Source organism: Oncorhynchus masou, unplaced genomic scaffold (genome assembly GCF_036934945.1).
Source record: "Oncorhynchus masou masou isolate Uvic2021 unplaced genomic scaffold, UVic_Omas_1.1 unplaced_scaffold_1767, whole genome shotgun sequence".
Classification (NCBI taxonomy): Eukaryota; Metazoa; Chordata; class Actinopteri; order Salmoniformes; family Salmonidae; genus Oncorhynchus; species Oncorhynchus masou.
Window position 1 is genome coordinate 71110 of NW_027007845.1, and position 17567 is coordinate 88676.

General features: G+C 43.5%; 1 protein-coding gene across 1 annotated transcript in view; it reads left to right on the plus strand.

Annotated features, from left to right (window-relative positions):
* The window catches only part of LOC135532204 (BLOC-2 complex member HPS5-like), a 49944-nt gene that overhangs the window by 23770 nt on the left and 8607 nt on the right, over positions 1 to 17567 (plus strand). The window contains 8 exon segments of the mRNA XM_064959806.1: positions 361 to 478; positions 6225 to 6380; positions 6613 to 6681; positions 13071 to 13420; positions 13423 to 13647; positions 13728 to 13848; positions 15201 to 15350; positions 15597 to 15830. Coding sequence (XP_064815878.1) covers positions 361 to 478; positions 6225 to 6380; positions 6613 to 6681; positions 13071 to 13420; positions 13423 to 13647; positions 13728 to 13848; positions 15201 to 15350; positions 15597 to 15830 — 1423 coding nt within the window.

The following is a 17567-nucleotide window of genomic DNA, read 5'->3' on the forward strand; positions in this document are numbered from 1 at the left end:
GTCATCTTATTTATATTTTTTGGGGGGGGCAGTGTTTCTTCTTCTTCTTTTTTTTCTTCTCATTTTTTACAGCATCGTCTGCTTGCATTCTCTCATCCTCCCTCCCTCTCCTCTCATCCTCCCTCCCTCTCCTCTCATCCTCCCTCCCTCTCCTCTCATCCTCCCTCCCTCTCTCCTCTCATCCTCCCTCCCTCTCTCCTCTCATCCTCCCTCCCTCTCTCCTCTCATCCTCCCTCTCTCCTCTCATCCTCCCTCCCTCTCCTCCTCCCTCCCTCTCCTCTCATCCTTCCTCTCCTCTCATCCTCCCTCCCTCCCTCTCCTCTCATCCTCCATCTCTCCCTCCATCCCTTCTTCCTCCAGATCCCCAGAGCGGTGGTGGTTTGGAGGTTACTGAACCCAGCGGTAACCACCAGTTCCACCTCCCCCTGTCATTCCGCCCCAAACACTCCCGTATCGCCCTGCAGGCCGTCAGAGACAGGTGATACACCCATCTACAGAGCCTAAAGAATCCTCTGTGACGTGATACTTTTATTAGTCCAATGCTATGGTATATATATATATTATTTTCACCTTTATTTAACCAGGTAGGAAAGTTGAGAACACCTTTATTTAACCAGGTAGGCAAGTTGAGAACACCTTTATTTAACCAGGTAGGCAAGTTGAGAACACCTTTATTTAACCAGGTAGGCCAGTTGAGAACACCTTTATTTAACCAGGTAGGCAAGTTGAGAACACCTTTATTTAACCAGGTAGGCCAGTTGAGAACACCTTTATTTAACCAGGTAGGCCAGTTGAGAACACCTTTATTTAACCAGGTAGGCAAGTTGAGAACACCTTTATTTAACCAGGTAGGCAAGTTGAGAACACCTTTATTTAAGCAGGTAGGCCAGTTGAGAACACCTTTATTTAACCAGGTAGGCCAGTTGAGAACACCTTTATTTAACCAGGTAGGCAAGTTGAGAACACCTTTATTTAACCAGGTAGGCAAGTTGAGAACACCTTTATTTAACCAGGTAGGCAAGTTGAGAACAAGTTCTCATTTACAATTGCAACCTGGCCAAGATAAAGCAAAGCAGTTCGACACATACAACGACACAGAGTTACACATGGAGTAAAACAAACATACAGTCAATAATACAGTATAAACAAGTCTATATACGATGTGAGCAAATGAGGTGAGATAAGGGAGGTAAAGGCAAAAAAAGGCCATGGTGGCAAAGTAAATACTATATAGCAAGTAAAACACTGGAATGGTAGATTTGCAATGGAAGAATGTGCAAAGTAGAAATAAAAATAATGGGGTGCAAAGGAGCAAAATAAATAAATAAAATTAAATACAGTAGGGAAAGAGGTAGTTGTTTGGGCTAAAATATAGGTGGGCTATGTACAGGTGCAGTAATCTGTGAGCTGCTCTGACAGTTGGTGCTTAAAGCTAGTGAGGGAGATGAGTGTTTCCAGTTTCAGAGACTTTTGTATTTTTATTCCTTTAACTTAGTCTTTAATTAACCACGATGAAAATCCTTAGGGGTTAAAAACCAACTTATGAATCACCTACTGAGAGCCTACACGTTCTTGATAGGTGACATGCATCATTCTTTGTGTGGAAATCTTGTGGTGGTTCGTAATGAACATAATCAATATAGATATCTCTCGTTCGTCCTTTGTGAAAATAAGTTCTTTACTAACGGGTTGTATGTAGACTGAAAGAGAAGTGAAAGTCGTAATTTTAAAATAACTTTGCTCCAAGGTGAAACCAATGAAAATGCAGATGTTCACTCTGATAGGTAGAAAAGGGAAGTAACCCTAACAACCACGTTAAATAACAGGCTTTATTCAAGACTTACATCCACTGCCTTTCGTCTACATTCGGTACGTTTCACTTCACTTACGATTCAATTCAGATTCCACATTATTGCGCTGTTTGTATAGTGTTGACTGTTCCTCTGGTCTTAGTGTCTGTAGTTACATGTGACTGAGGTAGTGTTGACCGTTCCTCTGGTCTTAGTGTCTGTAGTGTTTGACCGTTCCTCTGGTCTTAGTGTCTGTAGTGTTGACCGTTTCTCTGGTCTTAGTGTCTGTAGTGTTGACCGTTCCTCTGGTCTTGGTGTCTGTAGTGTTGACCGTTACTCTGGTCTTGGTGTCTGTAGTGTTGACCGTTCCTCTGGTCTTAGTGTCTGTAGTGTTGACCGTTCCTCTGGTCTTAGTGTCTGTAGTTACATGTGACTGACGTGGTGTTGACCGTTACTCTGGTCTTAGTGCCTGTAGTGTTGACCGTTCCTCTGGTCTTAGTGTCTGTAGTGTTGACCGTTACTCTGGTCTTGGTGTCTGTAGTGTTGACCGTTACTCTGGTCTTAGTGCCTGTAGTGTTGACCGTTACTCTGGTCTTAGTGTCTGTAGTGTTGACCGTTACTCTGGTCTTAGTGTCTGTAGTGTTGACCGTTACTCTGGTCTTAGTGTCTGTAGTGTTGACCGTTCCTCTGGTCTTAGTGTCTGTAGTGTTGACCGTTCCTCTGGTCTTAGTGTCTGTAGTGTTGACCGTTCCTCTGGTCTTGGTGTCTGTCGTGTTGACCGTTCCGCTGGTCTTAGTGTCTGTAGTTACGACCGTTCCTCTGGTCTTAGTGTCTGTAGTGTTGACCGTTACTCTGGTCTTAGTGTCTGTAGTTACATGTGACTGAGGTAGTGTTGACCGTTCCTCTGGTCTTAGTGTCTGTAGTGTTAACCGTTCCTCTGGTCTTAGTGTCTGTAGTGTTGACCGTTCCTCTGGTCTTAGTGGCTGTAGTGTTGACCGTTCCTCTGGTCTTAGTGTCTGTAGTGTTGACCGTTACTCTGGTCTTTGTGTCTGTAGTGTTGACCGTTCCTCTGGTCTTGGTGTCTGTCGTGTTGACCGTTCCTCTGGTCTTAGTGTCTGTAGTGTTGACCGTTCCTCTGGTCTTAGTGTCTGTAGTGTTGACCGTTACTCTGGTCTTAGTGTCTGTAGTGTTGACCGTTCCTCTGGTCTTAGTGTCTGTAGTGTTGAACGTTCCTCTGGTCTTGGTGTCTGTAGTTACGACCGTTCCTCTGGTCTTAGTGTCTGTAGTGTTGACCGTTCCTCTGGTCTTAGTGTCTGTAGTTACATGTGACTGACGTGGTGTTGACCGTTACTCTGGTCTTAGTGCCTGTAGTGTTGACCGTTCCTCTGGTCTTAGTGTCTGTAGTTACATGTGACTGACGTGGTGTTGACCGTTACTCTGGTCTTAGTGCCTGTAGTGTTGACCGTTCCTCTGGTCTTGGTGTCTGTAGTGTTGACCGTTACTCTGGTCTTGGTGTCTGTAGTGTTGACCGTTACTCTGGTCTTAGTGCCTGTAGTGTTGACCGTTACTCTGGTCTTAGTGTCTGTAGTGTTGACCGTTACTCTGGTCTTAGTGTCTGTAGTGTTGACCGTTACTCTGGTCTTAGTGTCTGTAGTGTTGACCGTTCCTCTGGTCTTAGTGTCTGTAGTGTTGACCGTTCCTCTGGTCTTAGTGTCTGTATTGTTGACCGTTCCTCTGGTCTTGGTGTCTGTCGTGTTGACCGTTCCTCTGGTCTTAGTGTCTGTAGTTACGACCGTTCCTCTGGTCTTAGTGTCTGTAGTGTTGACCGTTACTCTGGTCTTAGTGTCTGTAGTTACATGTGACTGAGGTAGTGTTGACCGTTCCTCTGGTCTTAGTGTCTGTAGTGTTAACCGTTCCTCTGGTCTTAGTGTCTGTAGTGTTGACCGTTCCTCTGGTCTTAGTGGCTGTAGTGTTGACCGTTACTCTGGTCTTAGTGTCTGTAGTGTTGACCGTTACTCTGGTCTTTGTGTCTGTAGTGTTGACCGTTACTCTGGTCTTTGTGTCTGTAGTGTTGACCGTTACTCTGGTCTTGGTGTCTGTCGTGTTGACCGTTCCTCTGGTCTTAGTGTCTGTATTGTTGACCGTTCCTCTGGTCTTAGTGTCTGTAGTGTTGAACGTTCCTCTGGTCTTAGTGTCTGTAGTGTTGACCGTTGCTCTGGTCTTAGTGTCTGTAGTGTTGACCGTTCCTCTGGTCTTGGTGTCTGTAGTTACGACCGTTCCTCTGGTCTTAGTGTCTGTAGTGTTGACCGTTACTCTGGTCTTGGTGTCTGTAGTGTTGACCGTTGCTCTGGTCTTAGTTTCTGTAGTGTTGACCGTTACTCTGGTCTTAGTGTCTGTAGTTACGACCGTAAGTCTGGTCTTAGTGTCTGTAGTGTTGACCGTTCCTCTGGTCTTAGTGTCTGTAGTTACATGTGACTGAGGTAGTGTTGACCGTTCCTCTGGTCTTGGTGTCTGTAGTGTTGACCGTTCCTCTGGTCTTAGTGTCTGTAGTTACGACCGTTACTCTGGTCTTAGTGTCTGTAGTGTTGACCGTTCCTCTGGTCTTAGTGTCTGTAGTGTTGACCGTTCCTCTGGTCTTAGTGTCTGTAGTGTTGACCGTTCCTCTGGTCTTAGTGTCTGTAGTGTTGACCGTTCCTCTGGTCTTAGTCACATGTGACTGTGTCACTGACTGTACCAGGGTCCTTTTTCTAAACAGTGTTGCCATGTCTTGTGGTCAGGTAATGTCAAGATGTTTTTCATTTGTTTTATTTAACATTTATTTAACCAGGCAAGTCAGTTAAGAACAAATTGTTATTTATAATAGCGGCCTACCAAAAGGCCTCCTGCGGGGACGAGGGCCTGGGATTAAAATATAGGACACAACACACATCACAACAAGAGAGACAACACAACACTACATAGGAGACCTAAGACGACAACATAGCAAGTCAGCAACACATGACAACACAGAATGGTCGCAACACAACATGACAACAACATGGTAGCATCACAACATGACAACAACATGGTAGCATCACAACATGACAACAACATGGTAGCAACACAACCTGACAACTAACATGGTAGCAACACAACATGACAACAACATGGTAGCAACACAACATGGCAACAACATGGTAGCAACACAACATGGCAACAACATGGTAGCATCACAACATGACCTCAACATGGTAGCATCACAACATGACAACAACATGGTAGCATCACAACATGACAACAACATGGTAGCAACACAACATGACAACAACATGGTAGCAACACAACATGGCAACAACATGGTAGCAACACAACATGGCAACAACATGGTAGCAACACAACATGGCACCAACATGGTAGCAACACATGGCAACAACATGGTAGCAACACAACATGGCAACAACATGGTAGCATCACAACATGACCTCAACATGGTAGCATCACAACATGACAACAACATGGTAGCAACACAACATGGCAACAACATGGTAGCAACACAACATGACCTCAACATGGTAGCATCACAACATGACAACAACATGGTAGCAACATGACAACAACATGGTAGCAACACAACATGACAACAACATGGTAGCAACACAACATGACAACAACATGGTAGCAACACAACATGACGACAACAACAAGGTAGAAACACAACATGGCAACAACATGGTAGCAACACAAAATGGTAGCAACACAACATGACAACAAAATGGTAGCAACACAACATGACAACAAAATGGTAGCAACACAACATGACAACAACATGGTAGAAACACAACATGACAACAGCATGGTAGCAACACAACATGACAACAGCATGGTAGCATCACAACATGACAACAGCATGGTAGCAACACAACATGACAACAACATGATAGCAACACAACATGACAACACATCATGGTAGCAACACAACATGACAACAACATGGTAGCAACACAACATGACAACACAGCATGATAGCAACACAACATGACAACAACATGATAGCAACACAACATGACAACACAGCATGATAGCAACACAACATGACAACAACATGATAGCAACACAACATGACAACAACATGATAGCAACACAACATGACAACACAGCATGATAGCAACACAACATGACAACAACATGATAGCAACACAACATGACAACACAGCATGATAGCAACACAACATGGTACCTACATTACTGGGGACAGGACAACAGCACGAAGATAAAGAGCTATATATATATTTTCCTTTCTAAAATGTTTACTGGGTCTATGTCATAAGCGACTCCGTACTCCGTAGATAAAGGCACTACTTTAGACCAGAGGACGGTGGCATGTCAGAGTGGGTGTCACAGCAGAGCTTTCTACTACAGCCGAGATTCTAACTGTCCTGTGTGTCTTTTCCTCAGTGTCTCCAGTTTTGTGAAGAAGACTACCGAGAAGATCAACACTCTCCAGATGAACTCTGACCTCTGGCCACGTCCCCCTGACCCTAAGGACGGGGGTCAAGGACATGTGGAGGCTGTAGCTACCACTGTACCGTTCCCAGAGGACGGTGACCACGAGTGAGTTGAGATATTGGCTTGCTTTTTTTTCTTCTTGTTCTAATCCATACTATCGATTCTATATACTATTGATTCTATAGTCTATAGTCTGTCTTGGACAGCTTTAGCGATGTCCGTGCAGTAGGAAGCTGTCGTAATTTTCAAAGCAATGAAATGGACCTGCTGCCAGACCAAATGATTGTCGTCCCCCCCCCCCCCCCCCTTATTTTCCCTTGTGTTGTGTTTTACTCAGAGAGTGTCTGGACCAAGGAAATGCAGAGACGGATCAACAGGACCTGATAACAGCTACAGAGAAAGGGATGTGAGTAACAGAGCAACACTACTACAACCCTGTTTATTATACAAGACTGTACAGTACAGAGCAACACTACTACAACCCTGTTTATTATACAAGACTGTACAGCACAGAGCAACACTACTACAACCCTGTTTATTATACAAGACTGTACAGCACAGAGCAACACTACTACAACCCTGTTTATTATACAAGACTGTACAGTACAGAGCAACACTACTACAACCCTGTTTATTATACAAGACTGTACAGAGCAACACTACTACAACCCTGTTTATTATACAAGACTGTACAGTACAGAGCAACACTACTACAACCCTGTTTATTATACAAGACTGTACAGAGCAACACTACTACAACCCTGTTTATTATACAAGACTGTACAGTACAGAGCAACACTACTACAACCCTGTTTATTATACAAGACTGTACAGTACAGAGCAACACTACTACAACCCTGTTTATTATACAAGACTGTACAGAGCAACACTACTACAACCCTGTTTATTATACAAGACTGTACAGTACAGAGCAACACTACTACAACCCTGTTTATTATACAAGACTGTACAGTACAGAGCAACACTACTACAACCCTGTTTATTATACAAGACTGTACAGTACAGAGCAACACTACTACAACCCTGTTTATTATACAAGACTGTACAGAGCAACACTACTACAACCCTGTTTATTATACAAGACTGTACAGTACAGAGCAACACTACTACAACCCTGTTTATTATACAAGACTGTACAGTACAGAGCAACACTACTACAACCCTGTTTATTATACAAGACTGTACAGTACAGAGCAACACTACTACAACCCTGTTTATTATACAAGACTGTACAGTACAGAGCAACACTACTACAACCCTGTTTATTATACAAGACTGTACAGTACAGAGCAACACTACTACAACCCTGTTTATTATACAAGACTGTACAGTACAGAGCAACACTACTACAACCCTGTTTATTATACAAGACTGTACAGAGCAACACTACTACAACCCTGTTTATTATACAAGACTGTACAGAGCAACACTACTACAACCCTGTTTATTATACAAGACTGTACAGTACAGAGCAACACTACTACAACCCTGTTTATTATACAAGACTGTACAGTACAGAGCAACACTACTACAACCCTGTTTATTATACAAGACTGTACAGTACAGAGCAACACTACTACAACCCTGTTTATTATACAAGACTGTACAGTACAGAGCAACACTACTACAACCCTGTTTATTATACAAGACTGTACAGAGCAACACTACTACAACCCTGTTTATTATACAAGACTGTACAGAGCAACACTACTACAACCCTGTTTATTATACAAGACTGTACAGTACAGAGCAACACTACTACAACCCTGTTTATTATACAAGACTGTACAGTACAGAGCAACACTACTACAACCCTGTTTATTATACAAGACTGTACAGCACAGAGCGACACTACTACAACCCTGTTTATTATACAAGACTGTACAGAGCAACACTACTACAACCCTGTTTATTATACAAGACTGTACAGCACAGAGCAACACTACTACAACCCTGTTTATTATACAAGACTGTACAGTACAGAGCGACACTACTACAACCCTGTTTATTATACAAGACTGTACAGTACAGAGCAACACTACTACAACCCTGTTTATTATACAAGACTGTACAGAGCAACACTACTACAACCCTGTTTATTATACAAGACTGTACAGAGCAACACTACTACAACCCTGTTTATTATACAAGACTGTACAGTACAGAGCAACACTACTACAACCCTGTTTATTATACAAGACTGTACAGTACAGAGCAACACTACTACAACCCTGTTTATTATACAAGACTGTACAGTACAGAGCAACACTACTACAACCCTGTTTATTATACAAGACTGTACAGAGCAACACTACTACAACCCTGTTTATTATACAAGACTGTACAGTACAGAGCAACACTACTACAACCCTGTTTATTATACAAGACTGTACAGTACAGAGCAACACTACTACAACCCTGTTTATTATACAAGACTGTACAGTACAGAGCAACACTACTACAACCCTGTTTATTATACAAGACTGTACAGAGCAACACTACTACAACCCTGTTTATTATACAAGACTGTACAGAGCAACACTACTACAACCCTGTTTATTATACAAGACTGTACAGTACAGAGCAACACTACTACAACCCTGTTTATTATACAAGACTGTACAGTACAGAGCAACACTACTACAACCCTGTTTATTATACAAGACTGTACAGCACAGAGCGACACTACTACAACCCTGTTTATTATACAAGACTGTACAGAGCAACACTACTACAACCCTGTTTATTATACAAGACTGTACAGCACAGAGCAACACTACTACAACCCTGTTTATTATACAAGACTGTACAGTACAGAGCGACACTACTACAACCCTGTTTATTATACAAGACTGTACAGTACAGAGCAACACTACTACAACCCTGTTTATTATACAAGACTGTACAGCACAGAGCAACACTACTACAACCCTGTTTATTATACAAGACTGTACAGAGCAACACTACTACAACCCTGTTTATTATACAAGACTGTACAGCACAGAGCAACACTACTACAACCCTGTTTATTATACAAGACTGTACAGTACAGAGCGACACTACTACAACCCTGTTTATTATACAAGACTGTACAGTACAGAGCAACACTACTACAACCCTGTTTATTATACAAGACTGTACAGTACAGAGCAACACTACTACAACCCTGTTTATTATACAAGACTGTACAGTACAGAGCAACACTACTACAACCCTGTTTATTATACAAGACTGTACAGTACAGAGCAACACTACTACAACCCTGTTTATTATACAAGACTGTACAGCACAGAGCAACACTACTACAACCCTGTTTATTATACAAGACTGTACAGCACAGAGCAACACTACTACAACCCTGTTTATTATACAAGACTGTACAGTACAGAGCAACACTACTACAACCCTGTTTATTATACAAGACTGTACAGCACAGAGCAACACTACTACAACCCTGTTTATTATACAAGACTGTACAGAGCAACACTACTACAACCCTGTTTATTATACAAGACTGTACAGTACAGAGCAACACTACTACAACCCTGTTTATTATACAAGACTGTACAGTACAGAGCAACACTACTACAACCCTGTTTATTATACAAGACTGTACAGAGCAACACTACTACAACCCTGTTTATTATACAAGACTGTACAGTACAGAGCAACACTACTACAACCCTGTTTATTATACAAGACTGTACAGCACAGAGCGACACTACTACAACCCTGTTTATTATACAAGACTGTACAGTACAGAGCAACACTACTACAACCCTGTTTATTATACAAGACTGTACAGTACAGAGCAACACTACTACAACCCTGTTTATTATACAAGACTGTACAGTACAGAGCAACACTACTACAACCCTGTTTATTATACAAGACTGTACAGCACAGAGCGACACTACTACAACCCTGTTTATTATACAAGACTGTACAGTACAGAGCGACACTACTACAACCCTGTTTATTATACAAGACTGTACAGTACAGAGCGACACTACTACAACCCTGTTTATTATACAAGACTGTACAGTACAGAGCAACACTACTACAACCCTGTTTATTATACAAGACTGTACAGCACAGAGCAACACTACTACAACCCTGTTTATTATACAAGACTGTACAGCACAGAGCAACACTACTACAACCCTGTTTATTATACAAGACTGTACAGTACAGAGCAACACTACTACAACCCTGTTTATTATACAAGACTGTACAGCACAGAGCAACACTACTACAACCCTGTTTATTATACAAGACTGTACAGTACAGAGCAACACTACTACAACCCTGTTTATTATACAAGACTGTACAGTACAGAGCAACACTACTACAACCCTGTTTATTATACAAGACTGTACAGTACAGAGCAACACTACTACAACCCTGTTTATTATACAAGACTGTACAGCACAGAGCAACACTAGATACATACCCCTCTAGGACATGGTAACCCTATACCCCTCTAGGACATGGTAATCCTAGATACATACCCCTCTAGGACATGGTAACACTAGATACATACCCCTCTAGGACATGGTAACCCTAGATACATACCCCTCTAGGACATGGTAACACTAGATACATACCCCTCTAGGACATGGTAACCCTAGATACATACCCCTCTAGGACATGGTAACACTAGATACATACCCCTCTAGGACATGGTAACCCTAGATACATACCCCTCTAGGACATGGTAACACTAGATACATACCCCTCTAGGACATGGTAACCCTATACCCCACTAGGACATGGTAACCCTATACCCCACTAGGACATGGTAACACTAGATACATACCCCTCTAGGACATGGTAACACTAGATACATACCCCTCTAGGACATGGTAACCCTAGATACATACCCCTCTAGGACATGGTAACACTAGATACATACCCCACTAGGACATGGTAACACTAGATACATACCCCTCTAGGACATGGTAACACTAGATACATACCCCTCTAGGACATGGCAACCCTATACCCCTCTAGGACATGGTAACACTAGATACATACCCTTCTAGGACATGGTAACACTAGATACATACCCCTCTAGAACATGGTAACACTAGATACATACCCCTATAGGACATGGTAACACTAGATACATACTCCTCTAGGACATGGTAACACTAGATACATACCCCTCTAACATGGTAACCCTATACCCCTCTAGGACATGGTAACACTAGATACATACCCCTCTAGGACATGGTAACACTAGATACATACTCCTCTAGGACATGGTAACACTAGATACATACCCCTCTAGGACATGGCAACCCTAGAGACATACCCCTCTAGGACATGGTAACCCTATACCCCACTAGGACATGGTAACCCTATACCCCACTAGGACATGGTAACACTAGATACATACCCCTCTAGGACATGGTAACCCTATACCCCACTAGGACATGGTAACACTAGATACATACCCCTCTAGGACATGGTAACACTAGATACATACCCCTCTAGGACATGGTAACACTAGATACATACCCCTCTAGGACATGGCAACCCTATACCCCTCTAGGACATGGTAACACTAGATACATACCCCTCTAGGACATGGCAACCCTATACCCCTCTAGGACATGGCAACCCTAGATACATACCCCTCTAGGACATGGTAACTCTAGATGCATACCCCTCTAGGACATGGTAACCCTATACCCCTCTAGGACATGGTAACACTAGATACATACCCCTCTAGGACATGGCAACCCTAGATACATACCCCTTTAGCACATGGCAACCCTATACCCCTCTAGGACAGCTGGTGGCCTAGTGGTCAGAGCGTTGGACCAGTAACCGAAAGGTTGCTAGATCGAATCCCCGAGTTGACAAGGTAGAAATCTGTTGTTCTGCCCCTGAACAAGGCAGTTAACAAGGCAGTTAACCCCACTGTTCCCCGGAACAAGGCAGTTAACCCCACTGTTCCCCGGAACAAGGCAGTTAACCCCACTGTTCCCCGGAACAAGGCAGTTAACCCCACTGTTCCCCGGAACAAGGCAGTTAACCCCACTGTTCCCCGGAACAAGGCAGTTAACCCCACTGTTCCCCGGAACAAGGCAGTTAACCCCACTGTTCCCCGGAACAAGGCAGTTAACCCCACTGTTCCCCGGAACAAGGCAGTTAACCCCACTGTTCCCCGGAACAAGGCAGTTAACCCCACTGTTCCCCGGAACAAGGCAGTTACCCCACTGTTCCCCGGAACAAGGCAGTTAACCCACTGTTCCCTGGAACAAGGCAGTTAACCCCACTGTTCCCCGGAACAAGGCAGTTAACCCCACTGTTCCCCGGAACAAGGCAGTTTAACCCACTGTTCCCCGGAACAAGGCAGTTTAACCCACTGTTCCCCGGAACAAGGCAGTTTAACCCACTGTTCCCCGGAACAAGGCAGTTTAACCCACTGTTCCCCGGAACAAGGCAGTTTAACCCACTGTTCCCCTGAACAAGGCAGTTAACCCACTGTTCCCCTGAACAAGGCAGTTTAACCCACTGTTCCCCTGAACAAGGCAGTTTAACCCACTGTTCCCCTGAACAAGGCAGTTAACCCACTGTTCCCCGGTACGCTGTCATTGTAAAGGAGAATTAGTTCTTAAAACTGACTTGCCACGCTGTCATTGTAAAGGAGAATTAGTTCTTAAAACTGACTTGCCAAATCAAAGATGTATAGCTAGTCTGATTTATAATACCTTTTAAGTGAACCGTGGTTTTTTAATTTTCCATGTATTGTACCCATCTTAGCTCTCAGATCCAGGATCCCTTGGTTCTGTGGGACCCAGCCTGTCTCAAAGAAACTCTACAGGAGTGGATCCCTGTGTTGGAGAGGGTTCTAGGTCCTGAGCTGGATCGAGGTCTGGGAAAGCAGAGTCCAGCTGGTGAGGAGGAGGAGACAGAAGATGCTGCAGACAACCGTCCAGAGAACGTTCAGTCTGAGATCCCCTCGAGCTCTCCTGAGGGCCAGGAGGAAGGGAAGAGAGGAGAGGATTCCCCACAACAACATGGAGGACGAGAGGACCAGACGGAGGCTCAGGACCATCACAGACCTGACGAGGCCTCCACTGAAGAGAACCTGAGGGTGTGGTCCCCCAAACCTCTCCCCCAGACCTCCAGGCTCACCTTACCCAGCTGGCCACTCTGTACCTGGAGCTGGGTTATTTTGGGGACCCTGTTGTCCAGAAAGAGAGGGGTGTAGTAGGGGTCAATGCATTCTTGAGACGGTTCTTCTTCCTTCTGGACCAGGAGCGGGTGAGGAGGATGTGTCTACTCGGCTACAGGGACCAGCCTGAGGTCCACATCTCCTTCATGGAGGCCATGCTAGGTGTGTACCATGGACAGGTTCTATGAAACACACACACACACACAAACATTCACTATTAAAGGGCTTTTCTCCCCTGCCAGAACTAACCCAGTCCAGTAAGGTGGTAGAGGTGATCCAGAAAGGAGACCTGCTCAAATCTCTACGCTGTCTCAGAGAACTACAACCCTGGAGCGCTCCGATGCTCCTCGCTCACCTGCACAGGTAGATAAGCCCCTCTCCTCTCTCTCCCTCACCTCTCCTCCTCCCCGTCTCCCCTCCCTCCCTCTCTTTCTCCTCCCTCCCATCTCTACTCTCTCCCCTCTTTCCCTCTACTCTCTCCTCCCTCCTCCCCCTCTCCTCTCTCTCCCTCACCTCTCCTCCTCCCCGTAACACTCCTCTTGTGTTTGTTTCATGTTAATTAATTCTGTGATCTCTGTCCATAATGACCGCCCCATTATAGCTGATTATAAATCCATAATTCATATTATCACCTAATGTTGTGTTAGATCTTTTTATAAACTTAAGTTGTTTTGAACATTGCAAGTTTTGAACTTCTATTTGCTATTTATGGCCTGAAGGCCTCATTGACCTGAGCTCATACTACTCGTTTTTGAGTTTAAAAAAAAAGCATAATGTATGGATTATTTTGACTGTAACAAATACTCAGATGAAACATAGTGGGCTATTTATCACAGACTACTTTGTGTCAAAGTTTAACAAGCACTCTCTCCTCCTCACCAGTGTCATGATCAAAGATATGATCAAGAGCCTCACATACAGTATATCGTTTGGTCTTTGTGTCGCCACAGAATGAATTGTGAGCAAGGCCTCAAAAAAGCTTTGTATACCAGAGCTGAGAGAAGAGTTCTATATATTATTGAAACAATATTGCGATTGTTTGTGAGAATTCCAACGGGTGTGGTTCCCCGTGGGGGTTGCCATGGAAGCCAAGAAGGTGTGTGTGTGTGTGTGTGTGTGCTCAAACACACATGCATGTGGGGGTCTAGGAGAGGAAGTGTGTCCATCTGATGAATAGGCATATGCCTGAACTAAATTTTGTACACTAATTGTAGTCTTACCCATTAATTTCTAATGACCGGTTATTTTTGACCAGGAGCGCCACAGGTGTACAAAAGTTGAATAAACACCCAAAATGTAATATGAAATTCATCAAAATGTATTTTGTGTATTCAGATGCCCTGTATGGACAAAGTCATGGAACCTTATAACAATCAGATTAAATAAACTACATTTTTAAGAGAGAAAACTGGTAAATTTAGGGCAGCAGGGTAGACTAGTGGTTAGAGCGTTGGACTTGTAACCGAAAGGTTGCAAGATCGAATCCCCCAGCTGACAAGGTAAAAATAATCTGTCGTTCTGCCCCTGAACAAGGCAGTTAACCCACGGTTCCTAGTTAAATAAAGGTAAAATAAAAAAATCAATAAAAAAAATGGTCGAATTGGACCGGAACACAGCAGGGAGGGTTAAGCCTACTGAGCATCATAATGTCTGTCTCACTCGTCTGTAGTTCATGATAACGTTCTCTAAATCACCTTCCTCTCCTCTTTGTGTAGGTTGTATGAGAAACATGGAGAGTTAGCAGTTCGCTCCTTCACCCAGTTCTATCCCACAATCCTCCCCTCTGACGTCACAGCCATGGCCAAACATAGCCACTTCCTGGCTTACCTAGACAACCTTGTCCAATCACGGGCCGAGGAACAAAGGTAGGTTTACACTACACAATGAAGTACAATGTTTTTATAGATCTTTCTCTCCATTTAAAGAGTTAATGTATCACAGCCCATCAATATGAATACATCCAGGTCGTGTTCATTAGGGTACACAACGGGAACCATTTTATAACGTTTTGCAAGAGAAACTACTCAAATCCAGGTTATCCCTCTGTACTTCATGACATTCTTCGATTTGGTACCTAATGAACACCATGCTGTTCTGTTTCTCTCCCTTAGACTGTCGTTCCTTGGGTCCCTCCTCCAACCAGAGGCTCTGCGACAGGATTGGCTGGGGCTGGCCCTTACCCACGATGCACCTCAAAAGAGCGACACACTGACCACAGACGGACAACCGAGATGGCACTCCCATTTCTTCAGCTGGGGTTATGGTCGTCTCCTATCCCTCCTGATACGCCTTCCAGCTGACCTGGCCTCCAAACAGAAGATGGCTGAGACATGCAGGATCAATGGGTAAAGACTATACACACACACACACACACACACACACACACACACACACACACACACACACACACACAGTCGAAAGCTTGGACACACCTACTCATTCTACATTGTATAATGATAGTGAATACATTAAAACTATGAAAAATTACATATGGAATCATGTTGTAACCCAAAAAGTGTTTAAAAAAAAATAAAAATAAACGTTATATTTGAGATTCTTCAAAGTAGCCACCCTTTGCCTTGCTGACAGCTTTGCACACTCTTGGCATTCTCTCAACTAACTTCAACAGCTCAAATAAGCAAAGAGAAGTGACAGTCCGTCATTACTTTAAGATATGAAAGTCAGTCAATCTGGAGAATTTCAAGAACTTTTAAAGTTTCTTCAAGTGCAGTCGCATAAACCATCCAGCGCTATGATGAAACTGGCTCTCATGAGGACCGCCACAGGAAAGAATGACGCAGAGTTACCTCTGCTGCAGAGGATAAGTTCATTAGATTTACGTAGATTGCTGCCCAAATAAATGCTTCACAGAGTTCAAGTAACAGACACATCTCAACCTAAACTGTTCAGAGGAGACTGCGTGAATCAGGCCTTCATGGTCGAATAGCTGCAAAGAAACTACTACTGAAGGACACCAATAATAAGAAGAGACTTGCTTGGACCAAGAAACACGAGCAATGGACATTAGACTGGTGGAAATCTGTCATTTGGTCTGATGAGTCCAAAATTGAGATTTTTGGTTCCAACCTGCGTCTTTGTGAGACGCAGGGTAGGTGAACAGATGATCTCTCCATGTATGGTTCCCACCGTGAAGCATGGAGGAGGAGGTGTGATGATGTGGGGGTGCTTTGCTGGTGACACTCAGTGAATTATTTAGAATTATGGGCTCTTAACCAACCATGCTATTTTGTTTTGTGTTTTTCACATTGTTCATAACTTATTTTGTACATAATGTTGCTGCTACTGTCTCTTATGACCGAATAGAGCTTCTGGACATCAGAACTGGGATTACTCACCTCAAAATGGACGATGAGTTCTTCTACAATGAGTCGGACGCTTCTACTTTGGGATCCGAACACCTCAACCTTAGATTTGTCTGTCCATAATACTTTTTTTCCAACCTTCCTCTGTCCAATATCTGTGTTTTGTTGCCCATTTTAATCTTTTCTTTTTATTGGCCAGTCTGAGATATGGCTTTTTCTTTGCAACTCTGCCTAGAAGACCAGCATCCTGGAGTCAAATCTTCACTGTTGACATTGAGACTGGTGTTTTGCAGGTACTATTTAATGAAGCTGCCAGTTGAGGACTTGTGAGGTGTCTGTTTCTCAAACTAGACACTCTAATGTACTTGTTCCCTTGCTTAGTTGTGCACCTGGGCCTCCCACTCCTCTTTCTATTCTGGTTAGAGCCAGTTTGCGCTGTTCTGTGAAGGGAGTAGTACACAGCGTTGTACGAGATCTTCAGTTTCTTGGCAATTTCTCGCATGGAATAGCCTTCAGTTCTCAGAACAAGAATAGACTGATGAGTTTCAGAAGAAAGTCCTTTGTTTCTGGCCATTTTGAGCCTGTAATCGAAACCCACAAATGCTGATGCTCCAGATACTCCACTAGTCTAAAGAAGGCCAATTTTATGCTTCTTTTGTCAGCTATGCTAACATAATTGCAAAAGGGTTTTCTAATGATCAATCAGCCTTTTTAAAATGATAAACTTGGATTAGCTAACACAACGTACCATTGGAACAC